This window comes from Alligator sinensis, unplaced genomic scaffold, assembly GCF_000455745.1.
Source record: "Alligator sinensis unplaced genomic scaffold, ASM45574v1 scaffold259_1, whole genome shotgun sequence".
NCBI classification, from domain to species: Eukaryota; Metazoa; Chordata; order Crocodylia; family Alligatoridae; genus Alligator; species Alligator sinensis.
The window spans coordinates 648169-668188 of NW_005842430.1; the positions used below are offsets into that span (position 1 = coordinate 648169).

At 42.1% G+C, this 20020-nt stretch overlaps 1 protein-coding gene across 2 annotated transcripts in view; it reads left to right on the forward strand.

The window, feature by feature from the left end:
* Positions 1–20020, forward strand: part of LOC112551336 (ADAMTS-like protein 3) — a 276557-nt gene that overhangs the window by 156747 nt on the left and 99790 nt on the right. For both annotated transcript variants that reach the window (XR_003095629.1, XM_025211794.1), the window contains exons 4-6: positions 3303–3430; positions 6870–6915; positions 16317–16553. Coding sequence is in view for 1 of the 2 variants with exons in the window: in XM_025211794.1 (XP_025067579.1) it covers positions 3303–3430; positions 6870–6915; positions 16317–16553 (411 nt within the window). In the remaining variant the exon portion in view is untranslated. The remainder of the gene's footprint in view (positions 1–3302; positions 3431–6869; positions 6916–16316; positions 16554–20020) is intronic.

Sequence of the window (20020 nt, forward strand, 5' to 3'; positions counted from 1 at the left end):
GGCACTTGGGGCCTCCTGGCATAACCTCCCCCCACATGGCATGGGGCAGCTTGTCTTGGCCCCAGCCATCTGGCACCCGGCGCTGCTTCTGCCACATCATGTGGATGCAGCCCAGCCTGGTGCGGTGCAGTGCCACACGGGTCCATGCACCTTCAGGCAGCTTTGGGCTGCTCAGGCTGTCACCTGGGGCTCTGCACCTCTTGCGGGGACTGTCTGTCACACCGGGCCAGGTCCTGAATGCACAAAACCAACTCGGCCTGATGGTGCACGAGGCCTGTGCATGCAGGACCCAGCCTGGCACAACAGGCAGTCCCTGTGAGCAGTGTGGGGCCCTGGGTGACAGCTTGAGCAGCCCAGAGCTGCCTGAAGGTGCACGGCACCGTGCCAAGACAGGTCAGGTCCGTATGACTTGCCACAAGCAGCGACAGGTGCCAGGCAGCTGGGGCCAAGCCACTCTGCCCCGTGCTGCAGGGAGGGCTTTGCCAGGACAGCCCTGAGCGCCCTGCTGGGCTGCTGCTGTGGGGTGGGGGGCGTGCTGTGGGCTGTGTGGAGGGCAGGTGGGGGACCTACTCCTCCCGAGTAACCCCCCAACTCCAGTCCCCCCCACCCCCAGTCCCTTATTTACCTGGGACAGAGCTGGGGTCCATGCAGGCTGCATCGCTCCTGTCTGCCCCGCACATGGAGGCAGCATGCTTCAACACCGGGGCAAGGGGCAGCCATAGCGATGCTCTGGCTAGCTGCCAGAGCATCTCTTTGGAGGACCCGAGCCTCCACTTCCCTCAGGACTGTGCCCTGCCCTACTTTTTTTCTGTGAGTTTTTTATTTTGATACCTGGATATCCAGGTATCTAGTTTTGAGACCCCGCTGCAAATATGCAGCCTGGGGAACATTTTTTTTGTTCTTCCGGTCCACTTCTGGGTCTGCCAGGGAGTATGCAGGGAGGCCCCTGCGCCCCCCTAGTTCAGTAATTGGTGAACTTTTGGGGGGCACCCTGGGTCCCCCTGTGGCTGATCGCTGAGCTGGGGGGATGCAGGGGGCCCCGCTATGGCCTCAGCAGCAGACCCAGAAATGGTCTGGGTTTGCCACCAAGCACGCGGGGGGGCCCCTCACACTCCTGTGGGACGCTCCATCCACCCCAGCATTGCAGCGATCACAAGCCGTGCCTGATACCTCAAGGTATGTAGAGAAAACTTTTAAAGTTATGTCCATGTTCAAATCACTGATTCTCTGAATCAACATTGAATCTTCAGATTCAGAGTTGGCTGAATCAAACTGGGGATAGTGATCTGAATCAACGAATCAAATCACTGTCCCCGATTCAGGCCGAATCCGAATTGAATACAGCCTGTTTCACACACCCCGACAGCACAGTACATTCTTTTTCAAAGAAAAGTTTTTAGAAATTACAAGCATGAAAGGACAAAAGTATGCTACAAATAAAGAACTGAAAATAGAAAATGGTACTTGAGGAAGCTGCTAATATGACCTTCCTATTTAAACAAATATTTGTTCTAGATCAGCGGTTCCCAACCTCTTTGGAGTCAAGGCACCCCTCTGAAAATGTCAGCTATTAGTTTTCACTCATTTTTTGACTCTAGATGGCATCCTAGTTGAGAATCACTGTTCTAGATTAGAATAATGAATAGGAACTGTAGCTCTTTTAGAAGAGGACACTGAAGGTTTGTAATTCCAGTTATATTACATTTTAGACCTCAGCGTAGTCGGAGCCAGACTCTATTTGATCTGCTTTGGCAAAGTGTCCTGCTGCAGGGTTCCTGCTGCTGGCCCTTACAAATCCTGGTATATGAAATGCATCCATGTATTTAAGCATTCTTCTGAGTGGTAAAAATCTACTGTCTGTGGTTTGTCATGTTCAATTTAATTAAAAACACTGAACCATGCAGTCTGGTCCTTATCCTCATATGGGATGAGCATCCAGAGCTCCCTGTGAGTTCAGCAAGAACTGTGGGCAAACAACACTTCCAGACAGCCTATTGTCTGAATAGGAAATAGGTATTGATAATGTGATCTGATCTTTTTAAAACATATCTAAGAGAAGTTTTAAAAATAATCAAACTGGAATCAGTATACCATTTTCTGGTATTATAAAAATAAAAGCAAAAGTCAAAATACTGCTGCTTTGCCAATTAAAACAGCTGGGCTGTTGTGCAGACTGGAATATTACTCTCAGTCTGTATTACTGGGGAAGTATATTTCATGTGAAGAGATTATACTGTAGTTCTGGTTTGGTAGGACAAAATGTAATGTGTCTTTGTTTGCAAAACAGCCCTTGCTAATTAAGTTATAAGCAGTTGGGGTGGGAATTTGTCCAGAGGTCTCTCATATTAGTGTTATGATGGAACCAGAAAGACCACTTTCAAAATTTTGAATGATAAACAAGCATTACTAGCTGGTTCTTTATACTTATATAAAACTTGTATAAATTCAAATGCTGTTTCTTCTCTTTGTGTGGGTCAAGTGGTATAAAATCTAATTTTCATAAAAATCAGCAATATTTTAGATACATTTATAAAAGATTTATAAACTTAGACTTCTTAACACCTTGCTTTCTGTCAAGGAAACTAACCTGCTTCTTAGTGTTCAACTAATGGTACAATATTTTTTTTTACTTTGGATTGTTTTCCCTTTTCCTATGGTATGATTATTAAGAGAGAGGGGGAAGTGATGCAGAGAGTAAGGGATTTGTCTTAAGTCACATTGGAAGTATGAGCAAGAACCAGGGCTTACACTTACATTTCCCTAGTTCCAGGCCAGTGCCTTAGGTGCGAGAGACATTTCTCTCTCAAGCCTTTCTTTTTCTCTGGGAACAATTTCTTACACATCTAGAATTCTTCATCATGGAAACTGGTGTTGCTATCAGATCAGCATTATGGCATGTATGCACAAAAAATACATGTGCACGATACCAGAAAATATAGGAAACAGTATGGTGGCACAAAGAAAATTTGCAGAATGTCTTTGGGATGCCTCTTGGGAGCTCTGTTCTAAAGCATGTAATAAAGTAGGCAGCGGATAACAAATCAGGGTATTTGGCTAATACAGTTCTCTGAAAGGGAGGCCAGTCTTGATGACCTCTCATATTCCAGTAGTGTTGCCATTTGTAACTTGCTGCAATTTTGAATGTTCTTTTTCAAAACAGGACTTTAATCTTAAACATACCTCTCTGACTATATCATTGCCCTGTACAAGTTCAGTAGTCTTCCACACAGAAATAATCAGTGAAAGAACCTAATAGACTCCAAGCAGATTCAGGCTTTTTTTTTTCCCTCTGCTTTTTATAGACCTCCAGAATTACACGCTCTGATGAAGATAAAGAAGGTGGCTGGGATGCCTGGGGAGCCTGGAGTGATTGCTCGCGGACTTGTGGAGGGGGAGCCTCATATTCTCTAAGGAGATGTTTAAATGGCAGGTTAGCCACACACTTCATCGATATCTTCCTTTTCAGCTGTGCTGTGGTTTTCTGTCCCCTTCACCTACCATACAATGTCTTGTGAAACACTATCTCTTCTCTTTGTGTGTGTCAAGTGGGATGAAATCTAATGGTTTTCATAAGTTGTTGGTTGTAACTGTGTTGGTCTAAGGACATAGGCAGACAAGGTTCTTTATGTACATGTGCTATCTTTATGAGACCTACTAAATAGTTGGAAAAATGGTTCTTTGCAATGTTTTGTGCACAAGCACCCTTTTTTAGGCACTGGAGAGGTGACTCTCTTATGCCTGAATAAGGGTGTTTGCCCCTCAAAACTTGCAAAGAACATCTTTTCCAATTATTTAGTTGGTCTAATACAGTGGTTCCCAACCTTTTTTTTTCTGTGACCTGCTGCTGGGAATGGAGTGTGGCAGCAGTGGCTGGGGCTGGGGTCGGGGGGCCCGGCATGCCACGTGGCTCATCTTTTGTGTGCAGTGCCACTGGCATTGCCCCCGCGACCCTCATTTGGGTTGCGACCCAGGTTTGGGAACCTGGTCTAATAAAAGATATCACATTTACCCAAATAACCTTGTATCCAATGGTTTTCATAAGAATCAGTAACATTTTAGATAAATACCTAGGCTTCATAAGCATGTGCTCAACTGCTTTTCTGCGCTGGGGTATTAAAGAGCAAAAATGACTCATTTTATGTTACTCAAAGTTCCCACCACTAGGAAGTAGATGTCCAAATCTATGTCATGCATACCTGTTTGTGTGTCCCTAGCAGATGTATTCAGTGGAATGTTTTGCACAGTGTGCAGTGGCAAGACGTGTGGTGTTCTTATAGTCAAAACCAACCAATTCACTCTACATGCAGGATATTCATTGCACAACCATTCTCCACACTGGAGAAACTCCCTTAAGTGGCTGTCTCAAGGGGAGTTGAAGGAAATATGGTGATCTCATCGCATCTGGAGATGAGCAGTAGTGTGTAGGGGGTTGCTTTTTTGAACAGCTGTAGAAGACCTTGAATTTCTACCCTGCCTGCCTATCATGTTATGGAGATTGCAGTCTATCCATTAGTTCTGCACTAATTACTTAATATATCCTGGGTCAGCAGTGATGGGGTGAGGGAAGAAGTCTTCATCACAGTAGTCTCAGATTCTCTGCTTAACTATACGTTGTAAAGAATTAAGACTTTGGGCACACTGGATGTTTTAAATTTCTTGGCTGAGATTGCCAAAGAAGAGTCTGTTCCTAGTAGCCTCTGATGTGTCCTCATAAACTTAACATAGTGCTATTAGACTGTATTAGGAACCAGGTATCTACTGAATGCCTCACAGAACATTTCACATCTGCTGGAGAGGTCTGTTTCCTTCCCAAAAAGGAAGTCCTGTAGCTACCACCCACTAATTTCATACCACACTTTTGGATAAGCCACCGTGGAGCTTGGAGAGTAAACTCATTCTTTCTAATGAAGAATGTGTTATAAATCCAAACTGTACGAAAGGGTTTGACTTTAGCTCTTTAAGTTCAATCCACCTATGTGTGTAAAGCTCACTAATATAGGTCCTGATCTCACAGTCCTTCTAGTAGACCTGTAGTTATAAGAAAGGATTACTGAAGTGCATAGGAGTTTCAGTATTAGGTCCACAATTCCTTTTGTTATTGAATTCCTCCTGAATTACATTATTCAAAACATGTATCGATTATGTTTAAATTTCCATTTTGTTAGGTTTTCACTTTATATGGCATAATAGCCAAAAAATGAATTTTGCTTAATGAAGACTTGTAATGTGATATCCCAGTCAAGTCCTGGCAATGTGAAATCCATGGCTAAAGCTGACCATTATTAAAACAGTTCCTGTTTCTTTTTGTGCAGAATGCAAGAAACTCTTTGAATATAGCAACATTTGCAGCAAACAGCCACAATATTCTTTCACTGTGTTAGTGACTGTAAAATGAGTGCAATAAATTGTAGCAATATAAATTCCAGTGTTCTTTTATTAATATTTTAATGTATTCCCCTGGGGGAAAAACATGTGTCTTCTATACTTTGACAAATTTATAGTTTCAAATTTTTTTGTGTATTTTTATTGTTGTTGTAATGTCTAGGAAATACAAAGCTGTGAAACAACATTTTCACATGTTTATGCAGCATGAACATAATTAGTGTGTATGTTGTTACACAGTGATTCTCAGGGCAAGTAGGAAACTGAAGACAATGTTTTGAGCTGGGGGGGTTGCATGTTCAGATCAGCTGAGTGAAGTTTTGCCCCAGGCCCTCCACAAACCTGGCCTTTTTATCAGTTTCTCATACATTTTATTGGATATTTTTATAATTGGATATTTTTATAATCTTTTGCCAAATTAAAAATTATGCAAAAAAGAAGTAAATTCAGTATGCGAGATGCAACTGCTTGCTACCACTCATTCTGTTGGTGTGGAAGGCAGGTTTTATTAGCACTATATGGCTGTTCAAATGACTCTTCCGGATTTTAGAAACTACATTTAATTACAAGGTAATTACTTGTAAAGCTATTTAAAATATCTACCTGTACCTATTTACTTTGTCTACATTCTGACTCCCTTATTTGAGATGAGTAGTAGATTACTCTATGCAAACTTCCAGTCAATGGGGTTGCTCCTAATGTGACAAGGCTATGGAAGTCTTGAAAACCTGGCCCTTCTAGCGTAAACTTCCCCCGTGCTACATATGCTCATAGGAAATTAATACAGTACTTATGGAAAGTGCAATATATAATTTCTTTATTAAAGGGGAACCCTTTCTTTCAGTTGTCAGCAAAAGACTTCACAAAAGGTTTGCATTTTCTAGATTTCAGGGTTCACATGTAATGGGCACCTAAGAAATATCTATATTTTTATTTATAGTTAATTTAAATTAAGACAGATTGTAGGTATAGAGTAGTGCTTCAAAAGCTTTTCAGAGCCATGGCTGACTGTCAGCTTTCAATATTTACCGTGGACTGTATAAAAGCATCATCTAACTTTTAATTGAAAAAGGGAATGAGAGGAATTAATGCCCATTAGTTATGTGCTCAATATGGCCAAAACAGTGTGATTCCCTTCTGAATCTTCTCCCCTTCCACATACATCAGGACAAACACTGGTGAAGCCAACTGACTTCCATCAGGAACCTAAATTTGTCCTGCATAACATTGGTAGCAGGTTGGGATCATGATACAGGAAACTTAACAGGAAAAACATACTTTGTTTGTGGACAGATAGCACTGCAACCTTCAGAATTTGCAGCCCCCTTTGTGGAGGTCTGTGTTTAAGCCTTATATTTTGGGTACAGGTTACATTAGAGTAGTAATAGAGTAATAACAATCCAATTTTCAGGAGAATAAGTAGTTATAAGAGATGTAGGATTTTTTACTTATATTTCTGATCAAACCGTTTGCATTCTGTTTTTCAGGAACTGTGAAGGTCGCAATATTCGATACAAAACCTGCAGTAACAATGTGAGTCTGGCCTGTAATTTTGTTTTACTGCTTCCATCATTACTTCAAATAATGTGTAAAGTTTCAGAAATTCTACTACTTGTTTAAAATCTAATGATGGATAGTTTTCTTTCCACTCTCTATTATTCCACATTTTAAGGATTTGATTGATGTCATCAGGCTTTGAGTTTGCACTTCCAAAATGGACATCAGTTCTTTGGAATCTGAGGGCACTTTTACACGTGCTTCAACGTGTTCGTATTAGAATGTGTTGGAGCAGACTCGCTTAATCGAGTCTGCTGGAGCACTCTAACCATCTTGTGTATTCAGTATCCCCCCATTTCAAAATGGTGGCAGGGGCACTTTAACTAATGCATCTTGACTCAGCTTTAGTTAAAGCACCCCCTCCACCATTTTGAACTGCGGGACACTGAATACACAAGATACTGTGGGCATTTTAATTAAAGTGGCCCCTGACAGCCACTCCCTGTATGCTCTATTCAAGAATATGCCTATGCATATTTCAACTTGCGCATTGTGACTACTACCATACTAGTAGAAATAAATTAAATACAGAATCCGTGATGCAAAAAGAATAAAAATATACATATTATGTATAAAGAAGATGAGAAGCAAATAAGACCTATATGTCTCTGTTGCTGGTACGTGTTGTAGGGCTTGATTCCCCACTTGACTGGTGATGTCAGGGTGGGTCCCTGAGTTAGCACCACCTGAGTGTTCTGGTTGCCGTTCCTGCTCGCCCACCACAACTTGATGTTCTTCTTGGGAGACAGTTCCCACCAAGTGGTTTGTGGGATCCCACACCCTGGTTCCTTCGTGGGGCTCCAACCTCCCCTTCGCCCCACCCTTACCACATCCAAGGCCAGAACAGATGTCGGTGTCTTGAGATCTCAATTACAGATGATCACTTCTCATCTGAAAGTCCCACCATTGAGGGATGTGCTCTCCCGGCCGCCAGCTCCTCATAGGCTGTCCCTTGGCTACAGACTGAGGCCACTGTAACTGAATTCGCCTCAATCCTGAGGTACTAGTGTTCTCATAAAGGAAAACCCAGAAGCAAACGTCAATGAAAATCAATCAGTGTGCACTGGTATGGACCCTGGATCATGCTTCCCCAGGCCCTCAGGCCCCTGGTGGGGTGCCTCTTTTCTCCCCCTTTAATGAGCTGTGCTCTGTGGGCTTGGCAGCTCCTCACTGCACCCTCATAGCCCTAATATGGACCCTCCAATGGGTCACCACCCTTTCTCACCTCAGCCGTGTCTAACTTGAAGCTGGGTCTGGCCAGGTCACTCTTGCTGTCACTCCAGCTGCCCGTCTCGGTGGCCCTGTTCTGCTCCCCACTGTGCACTGGCCCCTTGCTGCTGCAGCCCCATGGCTCCATGCCACCAACTGTTCTGCTGCCCAGCTTGGCCCCGAGCTTCTGCCCCTCTGCAGGGGGTTCCTGGTGGTGTGGCTTTTCTGCCGCACACACCACGCTCCTGCCAGCCTCGGTGCCACATGTTGCTTCCCTGCCGGGCTCGGCTACATTCTGCGGCCCCTCTCCCAGGGTTCCTCGGGGAGTGCCGCTAGGGTGGCGCACAGTCTGTTCCTGCTGGCCTCAGTGCCACATGCCGCTTCCCTGCCATGCTCGGTGGTATTCTGTGGTCCCCCTCTCGGGGTTCCTCCTGGGTGTGCCTCTGCCTCAGCATGCAGCCAGCTCCTGCCGGCCTTTGTGCTGCTCTCTGTTTCCCCACTCTGCTCAGCGGCGTCCCGCAGTGTCTCCTCACTGGCCATCTCTATCTCTCTTCCACTTCTCTCCTGTCCACTCTCCCGGCCCCTTTTTCATGGTCCTGCTCTTCTCCTGAGCTCTGCCTTTTCTCTCCTTTGATTTGCCTGGTCAGGCTGATCCGAGAATGGCATGCCTGAGCCTCTTGTCTCAGAATCCACCCAAAGCTGCCACTTATCAGCCCACCTATGTTGAGTAATGGGGAAAGTCTGGGTGGGCTATCTCTTCCCCTTTCACAGTCTCCACCATGTTTAAATAAAGACATGCCCCTCTTCTCCCACCCTGGAGCACCTGTATAGGTGCCCTTACTGCCAATTCTGATTCAGAATATTCTGTGTAGACTATGAGGAAATCACACATTTTGGAGGGTTAGAAAGTCCATTTACATCATAAATTAACCTGTAATGTTCTTCCCAGAGATGTCATCTTTGAGATGAGGTACAAGACTCAACTCCTGACCACCCTCAAATGGGAGAAATCCTGTGACAGTCTTAACCTAAGCAAGGAGGTTAATTGCATTGCCCTCTTCCTCTTTCACATATGTTTCCTTTGCACTGTCAGGCCCAGATTTTTGTACTTAAATATTCAAAAATGTGTATATTGCACAGTTTCAGTGTTTACATATATAAATGAACATCTGAGTTTGCAGTTGCCATTGCTGCTATGCAGTCACTGTAATCACATGTTGGAAATTGTATGTATACATTTTTACACAAATCTTTATGAAAATGAGTTGCATATGGCATTTTTTGTGTCTCGTGCTAAACTGACTCAGAGTGGTGTTTTTCGCTGTTAAGCAGCTGCTGCATTTCACCCAGATATTGCTACATTCCTTTGGATTGCAGTTATTAAAGCTCTTTGCAATCCTTCTGGATGTAAATGTACCGTAAATCATTATAGGTTAATTTCATGACAAGCAGTCAACTCCTGATATCAATTATCTGCTGGAGAAATACAAAAAGAAGGCAAGTAACTAAAGGCGAGCATATCCAAAAAGAAGGCAAGTTACTAAATCATTAAAACAGAATCATTTTTTTATTATTAAAAAATATCTTGTGGTTCACTTTGTGGACTTGTTTTGGCTCCTTCCCCTCCCCTCCCCTCCCCCCTTTGATTCTGGGGGAGAGGAAACCATTTTCACACAAACAGTCCTGAACCAATGAGGCCTGCAGTGCCTTTGGATTGAATTATGCCCAAGAAAGTGCAGGTGGCAGTTGCAACACTGCCAACCTCAGGAGTTCTGCCAAGGGCAGGCAGCTGCAAAGTCTGACCATAGCTCTGGGAGGTCTGACATTGGAAGCTGCCCAGTAAATATGTTGGATCACTACATCCCCTGGGAAACCAAGCCATTCCCACTCCTCATTCTGCCCCACCTACATTCTCTGCTGTGCCAGTTCTTCACTGGCCCATTGAAAAACACCCTGAACTGCTCTGACACCCTACATCCCAGCTTTGGATGGATTTTCCACCATTGGGCCCATCACCTAAATCTCTCCTAGCAGAAATTAGTGGAAGCCATTAGTGAATAAAGGCTAGTCCATGCAAAAATTGGATCCTGGAAACAAACCTAGTTAGTTACTAGGGGTGTGTGAAATGGACTGGATTTCATTTGGATTTGGTCCAAATCAGAGACTGTGATTCGATTTGTTGATTTGGATCACTGTGCAAGTTTGATCCGGCCAAATCCAAATCTGAAGATTCAATGCTGATTCTGAGAATCAGCGATTCAGCCATAGATGCAGCTTTTTAAAATGTTTTAAAATGTTTTTTCTACGTACCTCAAGGTACAAGGCACAGCTCATGAATGCTGCAATGCTGGGGCAGATGGAGCGTCCCATAAGAGCGCGGGGAGGCCCCTCGAGTGCTCAGCGGCGAACCTGGAAGTGGACCGGAAGTAATTCTGGTCCACTTCCAGGTCCACCGCCAAGTGCACGTGGGACACTCCCTCCCCCCTGCACTCTACTCAGCTCGGCAATTGGCAGCAGGGGGACCCCAGTTGCTCCCTCAGATCCAAAAGGCACCAGTCGGGGGGGGGGGGGGGGGGGGGGCGCGCGCGGCCAGAAATGCTTCTGGTCCACTTCTGGGTCCACCACTGAGCACACTGGGGCCCCCCGCCGCGCGCTCCCGTGGGATGCTCCATCCACCCCAGCATTGCAGCATTCACGAGCTAGCTTGAGGTATGTAGAAAAAACATTTAAAGCTGTGTCTGTGTCCAAACAATCAAATCTCTCCGAATTGATTCAGAGGGTTCCAGTTCGATTCAGAGAGATTAAAGGGTCTCCTGGCTTGATTCGGATTCGGAGATTTGGCTGCCGAATTGGGCCAAATCTCCGCTGAATCGAATCAGCGACTGAAGCTTTGCACAGCGCTATTAGTTGCTATTACAAAAGTAAAGGCCTACCAGTCTACTAGCAATGCCTTTTACTTGGCATCTGTGTCTTGAAAAGATAAATGCCAGGTTCAGACAAATAACCTAATAATTTTAAACTATGTTATAAATCAAAATGCATCTAGCAAGTACAGCAATAGACAACTATACATTTGTAGCTTCTCTTAACTGAATAAACTCTGTATGCTATATACAGGAATATGCCTATGCATATTTCAATTTATGCATTGTGATTGCTTCCATACTAGTAGAAATAAATTAAATACAGAATCCATGATGCAAAAAGAATAAAAATATACATATTATATAGAAAGACTGAGAAGCAAACAAGACCTATATGTCTCTATCACATTTTAATAAACAGAAGGCTGTGTGCTGAAAGCTGTAGGAATAGCAAAGTATAGAACTAATGCAGGTACTTGTGATTTCAAAGGTTATGCAATCAAAATTACTGTGAGAATCTATCATGAGACTGTTTATGAATCTGAAAAGTCTTCAAAGATTTCAAGGTAGGATCCTGGCCCCAGCTGGCGTTAATGAGTCTGTTGCCATTTGAAGTCCATGGGAGTAGGTTTTCTTTCCTAGAACTTTATATTTTAAATGACAGGTGGCTCAAAACAGAAATATTGAATCTGATTCTCCTAGAATTGTATATTTATAACTTTTGCACCTGAAGCTGCTTTTAAGGTTCTGTTTCTGGGTTATGTCTGGCATGGGTCTGGTACCCAGTCCTTTCCCCCTTGATTTCAGATGTTTTGGAATGCTTCTGAGAAACATTGGTCCCAGGAGATTTACCAAACTTTATCCAGATTTAGGACCTCTAGCCTAACTCTTTTTAAAATAAAATTGTCCCAATTATTATTTTTAAAAAGTGATTCCCATTTTATGAGTAAATTTTTTGTTTGAAAATTAAGAGTTTATACTAGCTTCTTTCTCCATGTGTAGGTATTCTTGTTAACCACATGAGAAATTCAGTATATATACTATGTAAAATTGTCTGCAAATGTAATTTTGCTACATGAGACATTACACCACTAAAATCTATATTGAGGAATACAAATGAAGCACAACTTAATATGTATGCCATTTTAATGAAAAGAACAAGAATCATTTTACCAGAAAATTAGTTTCATCTGGATTTGTAATTGAATAGTAGTAAGTTCACTGAACTCAAACAGTGTAAGGAGGTCCCAGAATAATATTAATGATATTTCAATCAGAAAATGAGTTTGATGTCTTAGCAAAAAAAGAATTGCTTGGATTATTAATCTAAATGAGTCACACAGTTATGTTTTCATCTTGTCTGTGATGCCACTTGCTTAATTTTAAAAAAAAATTATGTATGCTTTAATCTTTTTGTTGATACTTAAGAGAAATAAACTATTCATTATTTGCTATTCAGTGAGATTTTCAATCTTCCTTAAGCCCTCTATTTTATATTTCCATTTTTGTATATACTGTTACATTCTAATGCTATGAGGTGCAGGATATGGAAGTGTTTAAGATAATCCTTTAGGGTCCTATTCATTGAATAAGTTATTTGGGCCATTTCCCCATAAATTTATGATTTTTATATGCCAAAAAGTCACTTAAGCTTTTTCCAGAGTGATTCTCTCCTAGTCAGAAATAATACTATACAGTTATAGATTTGTCCATGTATAAATTCATTAAAATCCATTATATACTTCCATTACATGGAGATAGTTCTCACACCTGTTCAGAATACCTCATTTAATCCTTGTCCTGGCATTCACATGCCAACCATCCAATGTTAACCCTCGCTGTGTTCTGCTCAGAGCACCTTGGCTGATTTATATATATTCTAGTCCAAGCATATTTAACTTTTTTCTATCTGTGTATCTCCCATCTATCTGCATCTATCTCTAATCTTTACTAATTATGCCGCTGTTCAGTGTAAACCTATGACACATCACATGTAGCTGATGAAGTATGTACTCTTGGACAGTCATATTACAAAACTTTCACTTCAGCCTGCTCCCAAGACCTCCTTATCTCTCCCTCTGCATATCTACCTTCCTTTTTCTTGTTTATCTAATTCTCTCCTTCATTACCCCTCCCCTTCACTAAGTGGAACTGATATTATGCTAGCAAACCCAAATACTGTTCATTCTGCTTCTATCTCTTCTATCTCTTTGGATTCCCTCTTGTCTATGTTTTGTGCTTAATTATATACCTTATCACTAAGTAGTTCTACTATGTCTAGAACGGGGCCTTGATCTTAGCTGGTGTCTAGGGCTAGGTAGAGACATTCAAAACGCCTGAGGCAGAATCCATCTAAGTTAAACAGTTTTCTGTACATGGTTTAGTTTAGATCAGTAGTGAACAGAACAGACATTCATCCTTTGATGAGAGGCAGCAAATCTTATACTGGATTCAGCCATTTTTAAACCAGTTTATGCGTGCCGAATTTCTGCTTTGTTATGGGTATAGACTGGTTTTTGATCACTTATACTGGTAAAAGTGTAATGTGTGTAACTGGCCCAAGTCAGTGATTCTCACCTAGAGTGCTACAGTATCTGGGGGGTGCTGCGAGTGTGTTGCAGGATGCCATGTAATATTAACACTGTTAGATGTGCAAACACCTACACATGATTCACAAGATAAACCCAAGGATTTCAAATAGAAATCCAGTGTCAAAACCATTCTGACATGTTGTGGTCTATCTGAGTTCTTTGCCATGTAAGTATTGCTCTATTTTTTTCTGTAATAAATGAACAGGTGAAATTAGTCTTTGAAATGGGGTGCCACCTAATTCATAAAAGTTATGGAGGGTCTTGAGTTTAAAAAATTGAGAATCACCGATCTAAGTATTACCACAATGCAATCTACTTACTCTTATGGGGGGGGGTTCTCTGTACTACTTTGTGATGGAAATGTGGTTGTGCAGCTGTTCAAGGTCTAGTTTGGCATACTGTGTTTAATTATGTTCAAAGCTAACTTATCCCGATGTAGAGCATCATCAGAGAACTGTGTGGTGCCCATTTAAATTCTGGGTCTCTTGACTCTTGTCCACCCCACATGTTCTCTTCTATAGAAGATGAGGAGCACCAGATTAAAGCAGAGCCTGTTTCTATTGTAATTTACAATGACATTGTGATTCCAGGGAACTTGTCTGGAGTTGCATCTCTGGAAATGAGACAATAATTTGGCTAGGTATGCATATGATACTTTCCAGCATAGCCTCTGCAGATTCTTAAAGAGGGAACAGAACTAAGAGTCAGAGTAATTTTTCTTTCAGTCTTGTTCCCTAATAGTATGCTTTTAAAATAATTTGACTCATAAAAACCAAATGGAGTTGCCCTATGTTAAACATAATCAAAAAGCAAGGTACTGTCATTTTGAGCTACTTTTTCCCTTAAGGTTTAGCACTAGATGGAGTTTCAAAGTACTGGCTGGATTTTGGTTGAATGAATCCCATTGACTTTTCAGAAGTGTGTGCCTGAACCCCTGCAAACTGGTCTGAAAATGTAGGGGTTATTGTTTTAATGAGCTATTTGACATGTTGCACAAAGAAGCCAGTAACACTATTTGACTACTCTTGTTTACCAAGGCTTAGAATAAACAAATAGACCATTATAAAAGGACATAGGTTAATGCTGTAGCTCCTCTGTAAGTCATTCGACCCTATGAGAATGACGTGATATCTGTAAGAGGGACTCATAAGCAGAGTGCATTGCTTACCCTTCTCATCCAAATCTCTCTTCCAGCTACTGCAAGTTGTAACCAGTGCTGTGTAGAGCAGTTGCAAATGCATTAGCCTTTTCCAGGGGGGATTTAAATCCATCAACATGAATGGCGTTGATGCATAGTTCAGGTGCAGCTTTGCTAGCTGACACCTAGTAACAAGTTCCATGAGTTTAGTTGACATGTCAGTGTTTCATTTTTCTATCCAATAAAAATAAAACTTTGCTAGAATCAGTCTCACATCTGGCATATATATGTGGATGGAATTCTTGGAAGAATACACATTAAGTCTAGCATATGGACTGATTGATACTGGACATGCATTTAGTGAGCCTTTAGTGAGAGATGATCTGTTACACTAATATATAATTTTTAATAGGAGAAGAACTTTGGTAAGGATCTGACAAGAGAATATATATATATATATATATATATATATATATATATATATACACACACACACGCATATATATACTCCTGTTGCCATAGCTTTATCCTAAGATCACCAAGTGATTTTTTTTTACAATGAAGAAAACTTTAGAATAATTTATTTCAAAGACTGTAAATAAAGAATTTCAGATATTTAAAAATGAGCTTTATTTGCATGAGGAAAAAAGGACTTGAATTCTCTACTAGTACTAGAAATAGAATTACATGATCAATCATGACAAATTTTAGGTGTATTTTACTGACAAACGAACTAACTGACTTTTCCCATGAGAAAGAATAAATGTTGTAGTTAATTGGCAAGGCTAGGAATCAGGAGTTCTGGGCTTTCAGCCTAAATCTTCCATCTACTTGCTGTGTGACACTGAACTTTAACTTCCTTTATACTTTCATTTCTCTATCTGTAAATGCAGATAATAGTGGTCCTTATCTCACAGCAGCCTTGTGAAAATTAATGAATGGTCATAAAGTACTTTGAAATCCTTAAACAAAAACAGCTAAGGAAGCGGAGGGTATTATAGATCTCATTTTCACCATTCAAAAGATCGATATTCTTTAAAAGCAGATTTTGCTGCCAAAAAAAAAATTAAAAGAGGCAAGGATTTGTTTGGATGATATCTTTTATTGGGCTAACTGTAAGGCTGGAATAAAGTTGGACAAGGTTTCGAATGCAAAGTATTCTTCTCATTGGTCCAATGAATAAAAGTTATCAGCCAAGCAAATTTTTGCCTTGTATCATTTCTGGGCCATCATGGCTACAACATTACTCTAGCACTACCCAAAATTAAGCAACTAAATGTACTGTATGAACAGCAGTAGAACAGCTGTTGTGATCAATGGTGTAGTCCACCTGATGTCAACACTGTTTAAAGTAGAATGCAGAATATATTGTAACCTTCTCTGCAAAAGTGGAATAAATAACAACTATATGGTTTTAATCCTTAGGGTGGGATCCTGCAATATGAGGTGTATGCCTTAGTAAAACAGTTCCTGGGTCATGTCTGCTCAGCAGTTTTTATATAATACATCAGATTCTGTGAACACAAATAAAAGGTGCTTTCTTTCTAACAATGATTTCCTTTGGTTTGTTTTTAGGATTGCCCTTCAGATGTTGGTGACTTTAGAGCACAGCAATGTTCAGCCTACAATGATGTCAAGTACCAAGGACATTTTTACGAGTGGCTTCCTGTATATAATGATCCCAGTGCACCTTGTGCTCTTAAGTGTCAAGCGTTGGGGAAAAACTTGATTGTAGAGCTTGCCCCCAAAGTATTAGATGGCACTCGCTGTAATATCGAATCTCTGGATATGTGCATCAGCGGCATATGTCAGGTATGTCAGTGTTTTCAGTTACACCATGTGTTTTGATGTGAAGCATTTTGTTCTATTTTAGGATATAAGTACAACATGAAAGGAAGGCTTATTTGGATTTTATTCTTCCAGACTGTTGTTCTTTGCTGCATTTGTTCGTCTTTTCCACCTCACAGCGTGACTGTTAATATTTCTGCAAGTGCCCATGGTTGATCTTGAATGCTATCCATTGTAGTCAGTTTTGTCTTTTAGTGTACTCATAAACACCTAAACTATCCTCTGTTAAATAACACTTCAGTTTATAAAATTATCAATCATCTCAATAAAGCTAACCTGTAATCTGAAATTAGCTAGTCTATTAATCACTAGTGCACCTGTCATAGTCATGTCATGGCAGCACAATTTCACAGATCTTTCAGAATATGTCACTTGATTCTGCACTTCTGCTTTGTATTTTGTTAAGTTCTTGACCCTGCTCCCAGTGCAGCTAATTGAAAGCTTCATTTGAACTTAGGGCCATAGGAAAGTAGGGCTGGAAAGGACCTCACATAATCAACTAGTTCAGCCCCCTGCTCAAAACAGGAGGATCCCTGACTAAACCATCCCAGCTGAGTGTCTGTCCAACCTTTTCTTGGAAACTTCCAAGGCTGGAGATTCCACAGTTTCTCTAGGTAGTCTATTCCAGTGCTTGACCACCCTCATAGTCAGAAAGTTCCTCTTAATCTCCAACCTAAATGTGCTCTGTTGTAGCTTGCAGCCATTGCACCTAGTCCTGTCCCATATGCCCAGAAAGAAAAACCCATCTTCATCTTCTCTATAAACACACTTCATATATTTGTAGACTTATCAAACCCACCCTCAGTTTTCTCTTCTCCAGACTAAATAACCCTATTTTTTCAGTCTTTCCTCATAAGTCTTGTCTCCCAGGCCTCAATCCCAGGCCTTTTGTTGCTCTGTGCTAGACTCTTTCCAAATGGTCCACATCCTCCTTGAAGTGTGGGGCCCAAAACTGGACATGGTACTCCAAGTGAGGCCTCTCCAGTGCTGAATAGAGTAGAAGAATCACTTCCCTTGATTTACAAGTGATGTTCCTATTAATACAAACCAGTATGCAGTTGGCTTTTTTCACACGAGCACACTGTTGGCTCATATTTAGCTTATGGTCCACTGTAAATCCCAGGTCCTTCTTTGAAGTACTGCAGTCTTGCCAGGCATTCCCCAGCCTGTATTTGTTTATGCAATTTTTCTGTCCCATGTGCATGGACTTTGCACTTGTCCTTGTTGAATATCATCTGATAGACTGGAAAAATGGTCCACAATCAATCCAGGATATTCTGGATCATAGCTCTGCCCTCCAGGGTGTCTGCAATTCTATCCAACTTGGTGTTATCCACAGTTTTGCTAAGTGTGTACTGAATTCCATCATCCAAATCATTCATGAACATAATAAACAGTATTGGTCCCAAGACAGACCCCTGGGAAACCTCCCTTGATACATCTTCCCAGCTAGACATTGTGCCATTAATGACTACCTGTAGCAAACAAAGATCAAACCAGTTATGTATTCACCTTATATTACTTTCACCTAGTCTGTATTTTCTTACCTTGTTAATGAGAGTGTCATGGGAGACCAGTGTCAAAAGCCTTCCAGGCTGACTGGCCATAATTTCCTGGATCCCTTCTTTCCTTTTTTTAAAAATGGGCACTCTATTTGCCCTTTTCCAGTCATCTGGGACCTTGCTTGACCTCCAAAAGTTCTCAGAGGATAGCTAATGGCTCTGAAATTACCTCAGCCAATTCCTTCAGTCGCCTCGGGTGCAGTCCATCTGGCCCTGCTGACTTGATTGCATATAGCTTCTCTGAGCAATCCCTAACCTGTTCTTCCACTACTCTAGGTTGTTTGTGTCCTTCCCTACCTTTTCTGCCAACTGCACTTGTCATCTGGTAGCTGCTCTTATTTGGGAAGACGGAAGTAAAAAAATACATTAATGCACTTCAATATATCCAGGATTGGACTGCTAAATGTGTCACAACCCAAGGGTGTGATTTTGTTTGTGTGCTCTTCGGCACTGCTAAATTATTTCCTGCCACTCGGAGCTTTCTTTGCAGGGTGCATTTCGTAGCTGCAAAGAGAAATGCACGGTGCAAAGGAGTTCCCGCCATTCGCATGCAAATTTGTGTCCCACTATTGGCCAGTTCTAAATTATTCCCACGTGGTGGCTAGTGATTGGCTTGCTAGCCGTATAAGAGGCTTGAGTGGTTTCCGCCCAAGTTGGAGAACTCCACAACCATCTGGAGGAGGAGAACTTCACGTCTCGTGAAGATCTCTAAGCGCTGCGGAGTCTATCGAACCCAGTGCAGGCTATAGGGGTCTGATCAACCTCTGGCCTCTCCCCATCGCCGAACGATCCCTCAACGAACCCTTTCCCTGCGCGCAAGTTCCACGGAGCCTAGCAAACTTCGTGTGAGTGTATCCAGAGCTCTGTCCGGGTTCGAGTCCTGCAGGTTTATCTTCCCGTCGCCGAAAACCCCCTGCGACGTACTCTCATGTTTTGCATCTTCCCATCGCCGAAAACCCCCTGCGACGTACTCTCGTGTTTTGCATCTTCCCGTCGCCGAAAACCCCCTGCAATGTACTCACGTGCCTTGCAGGTTCGAGTTTTGTTTTGTTTTGTTTTGTAACTGCAACTCAAGCAAGTTTTCCTGCCTGCACCACGACCATCTTCGGTGTAAGTAAATAATCTTTAATCAACCGCTAAGCGTCCGTGCCTAATTCTAGCCCGCCGGCCTGCATTCCCCAACTCGGCGTGTCCGGGCTGCTGGCCACAGCCCGCTGCACGCAGGCCCCCGAGGGCCTCAGACCGCTCCCGGCCCGCACAAAATGTGTGTTCTCTCTCTTGTTTATTTTCAGGAAAGAGTTCCCAGCTTACATACAGGGTATTACTGTGTAGGAAGGCTTTCACTGAGAGGTGCATCCAATGTAGTACTACATAGGACACTTCAGATTTATGGACAGGAATTCTTCAGCAGAGGGCCTGCCAATCACAAAACATTATCTATGGCACTCAAAATTACACATGTGGCTCTGTCTGCTGCCAAATTCCTGATGAATACAACTCTTGCTATTGAGTTGTTTCATCCCAAACTGCTAGGGCCTAGTCCACTGAGTGTGGTATACATTAGCAGCTAACCCAATATTGGAATTAATCTGATATTGAACAAAGAACTAGCATAGAATTAGAGCAAATTTTACTGTTGGCCTGTAGCAGCTGGCAAACGGGGCGCTACATCTTGAGCCAACTGGAGCTTCCGTATGGCCATTATTTTCATGATCAGTTGTAGAATCTTGCAGTATCAGTGCCTGGAATTGCTGAATGCCTGGCACACCATGGGCAGGCCAGGACCAGAAGGCAACCTGGCAATCCAAATATATAAAAAGGAGTTCTGGCTTCTGTGTTATGTGGGTCTTTTCAACAGCTGGGTGTTCA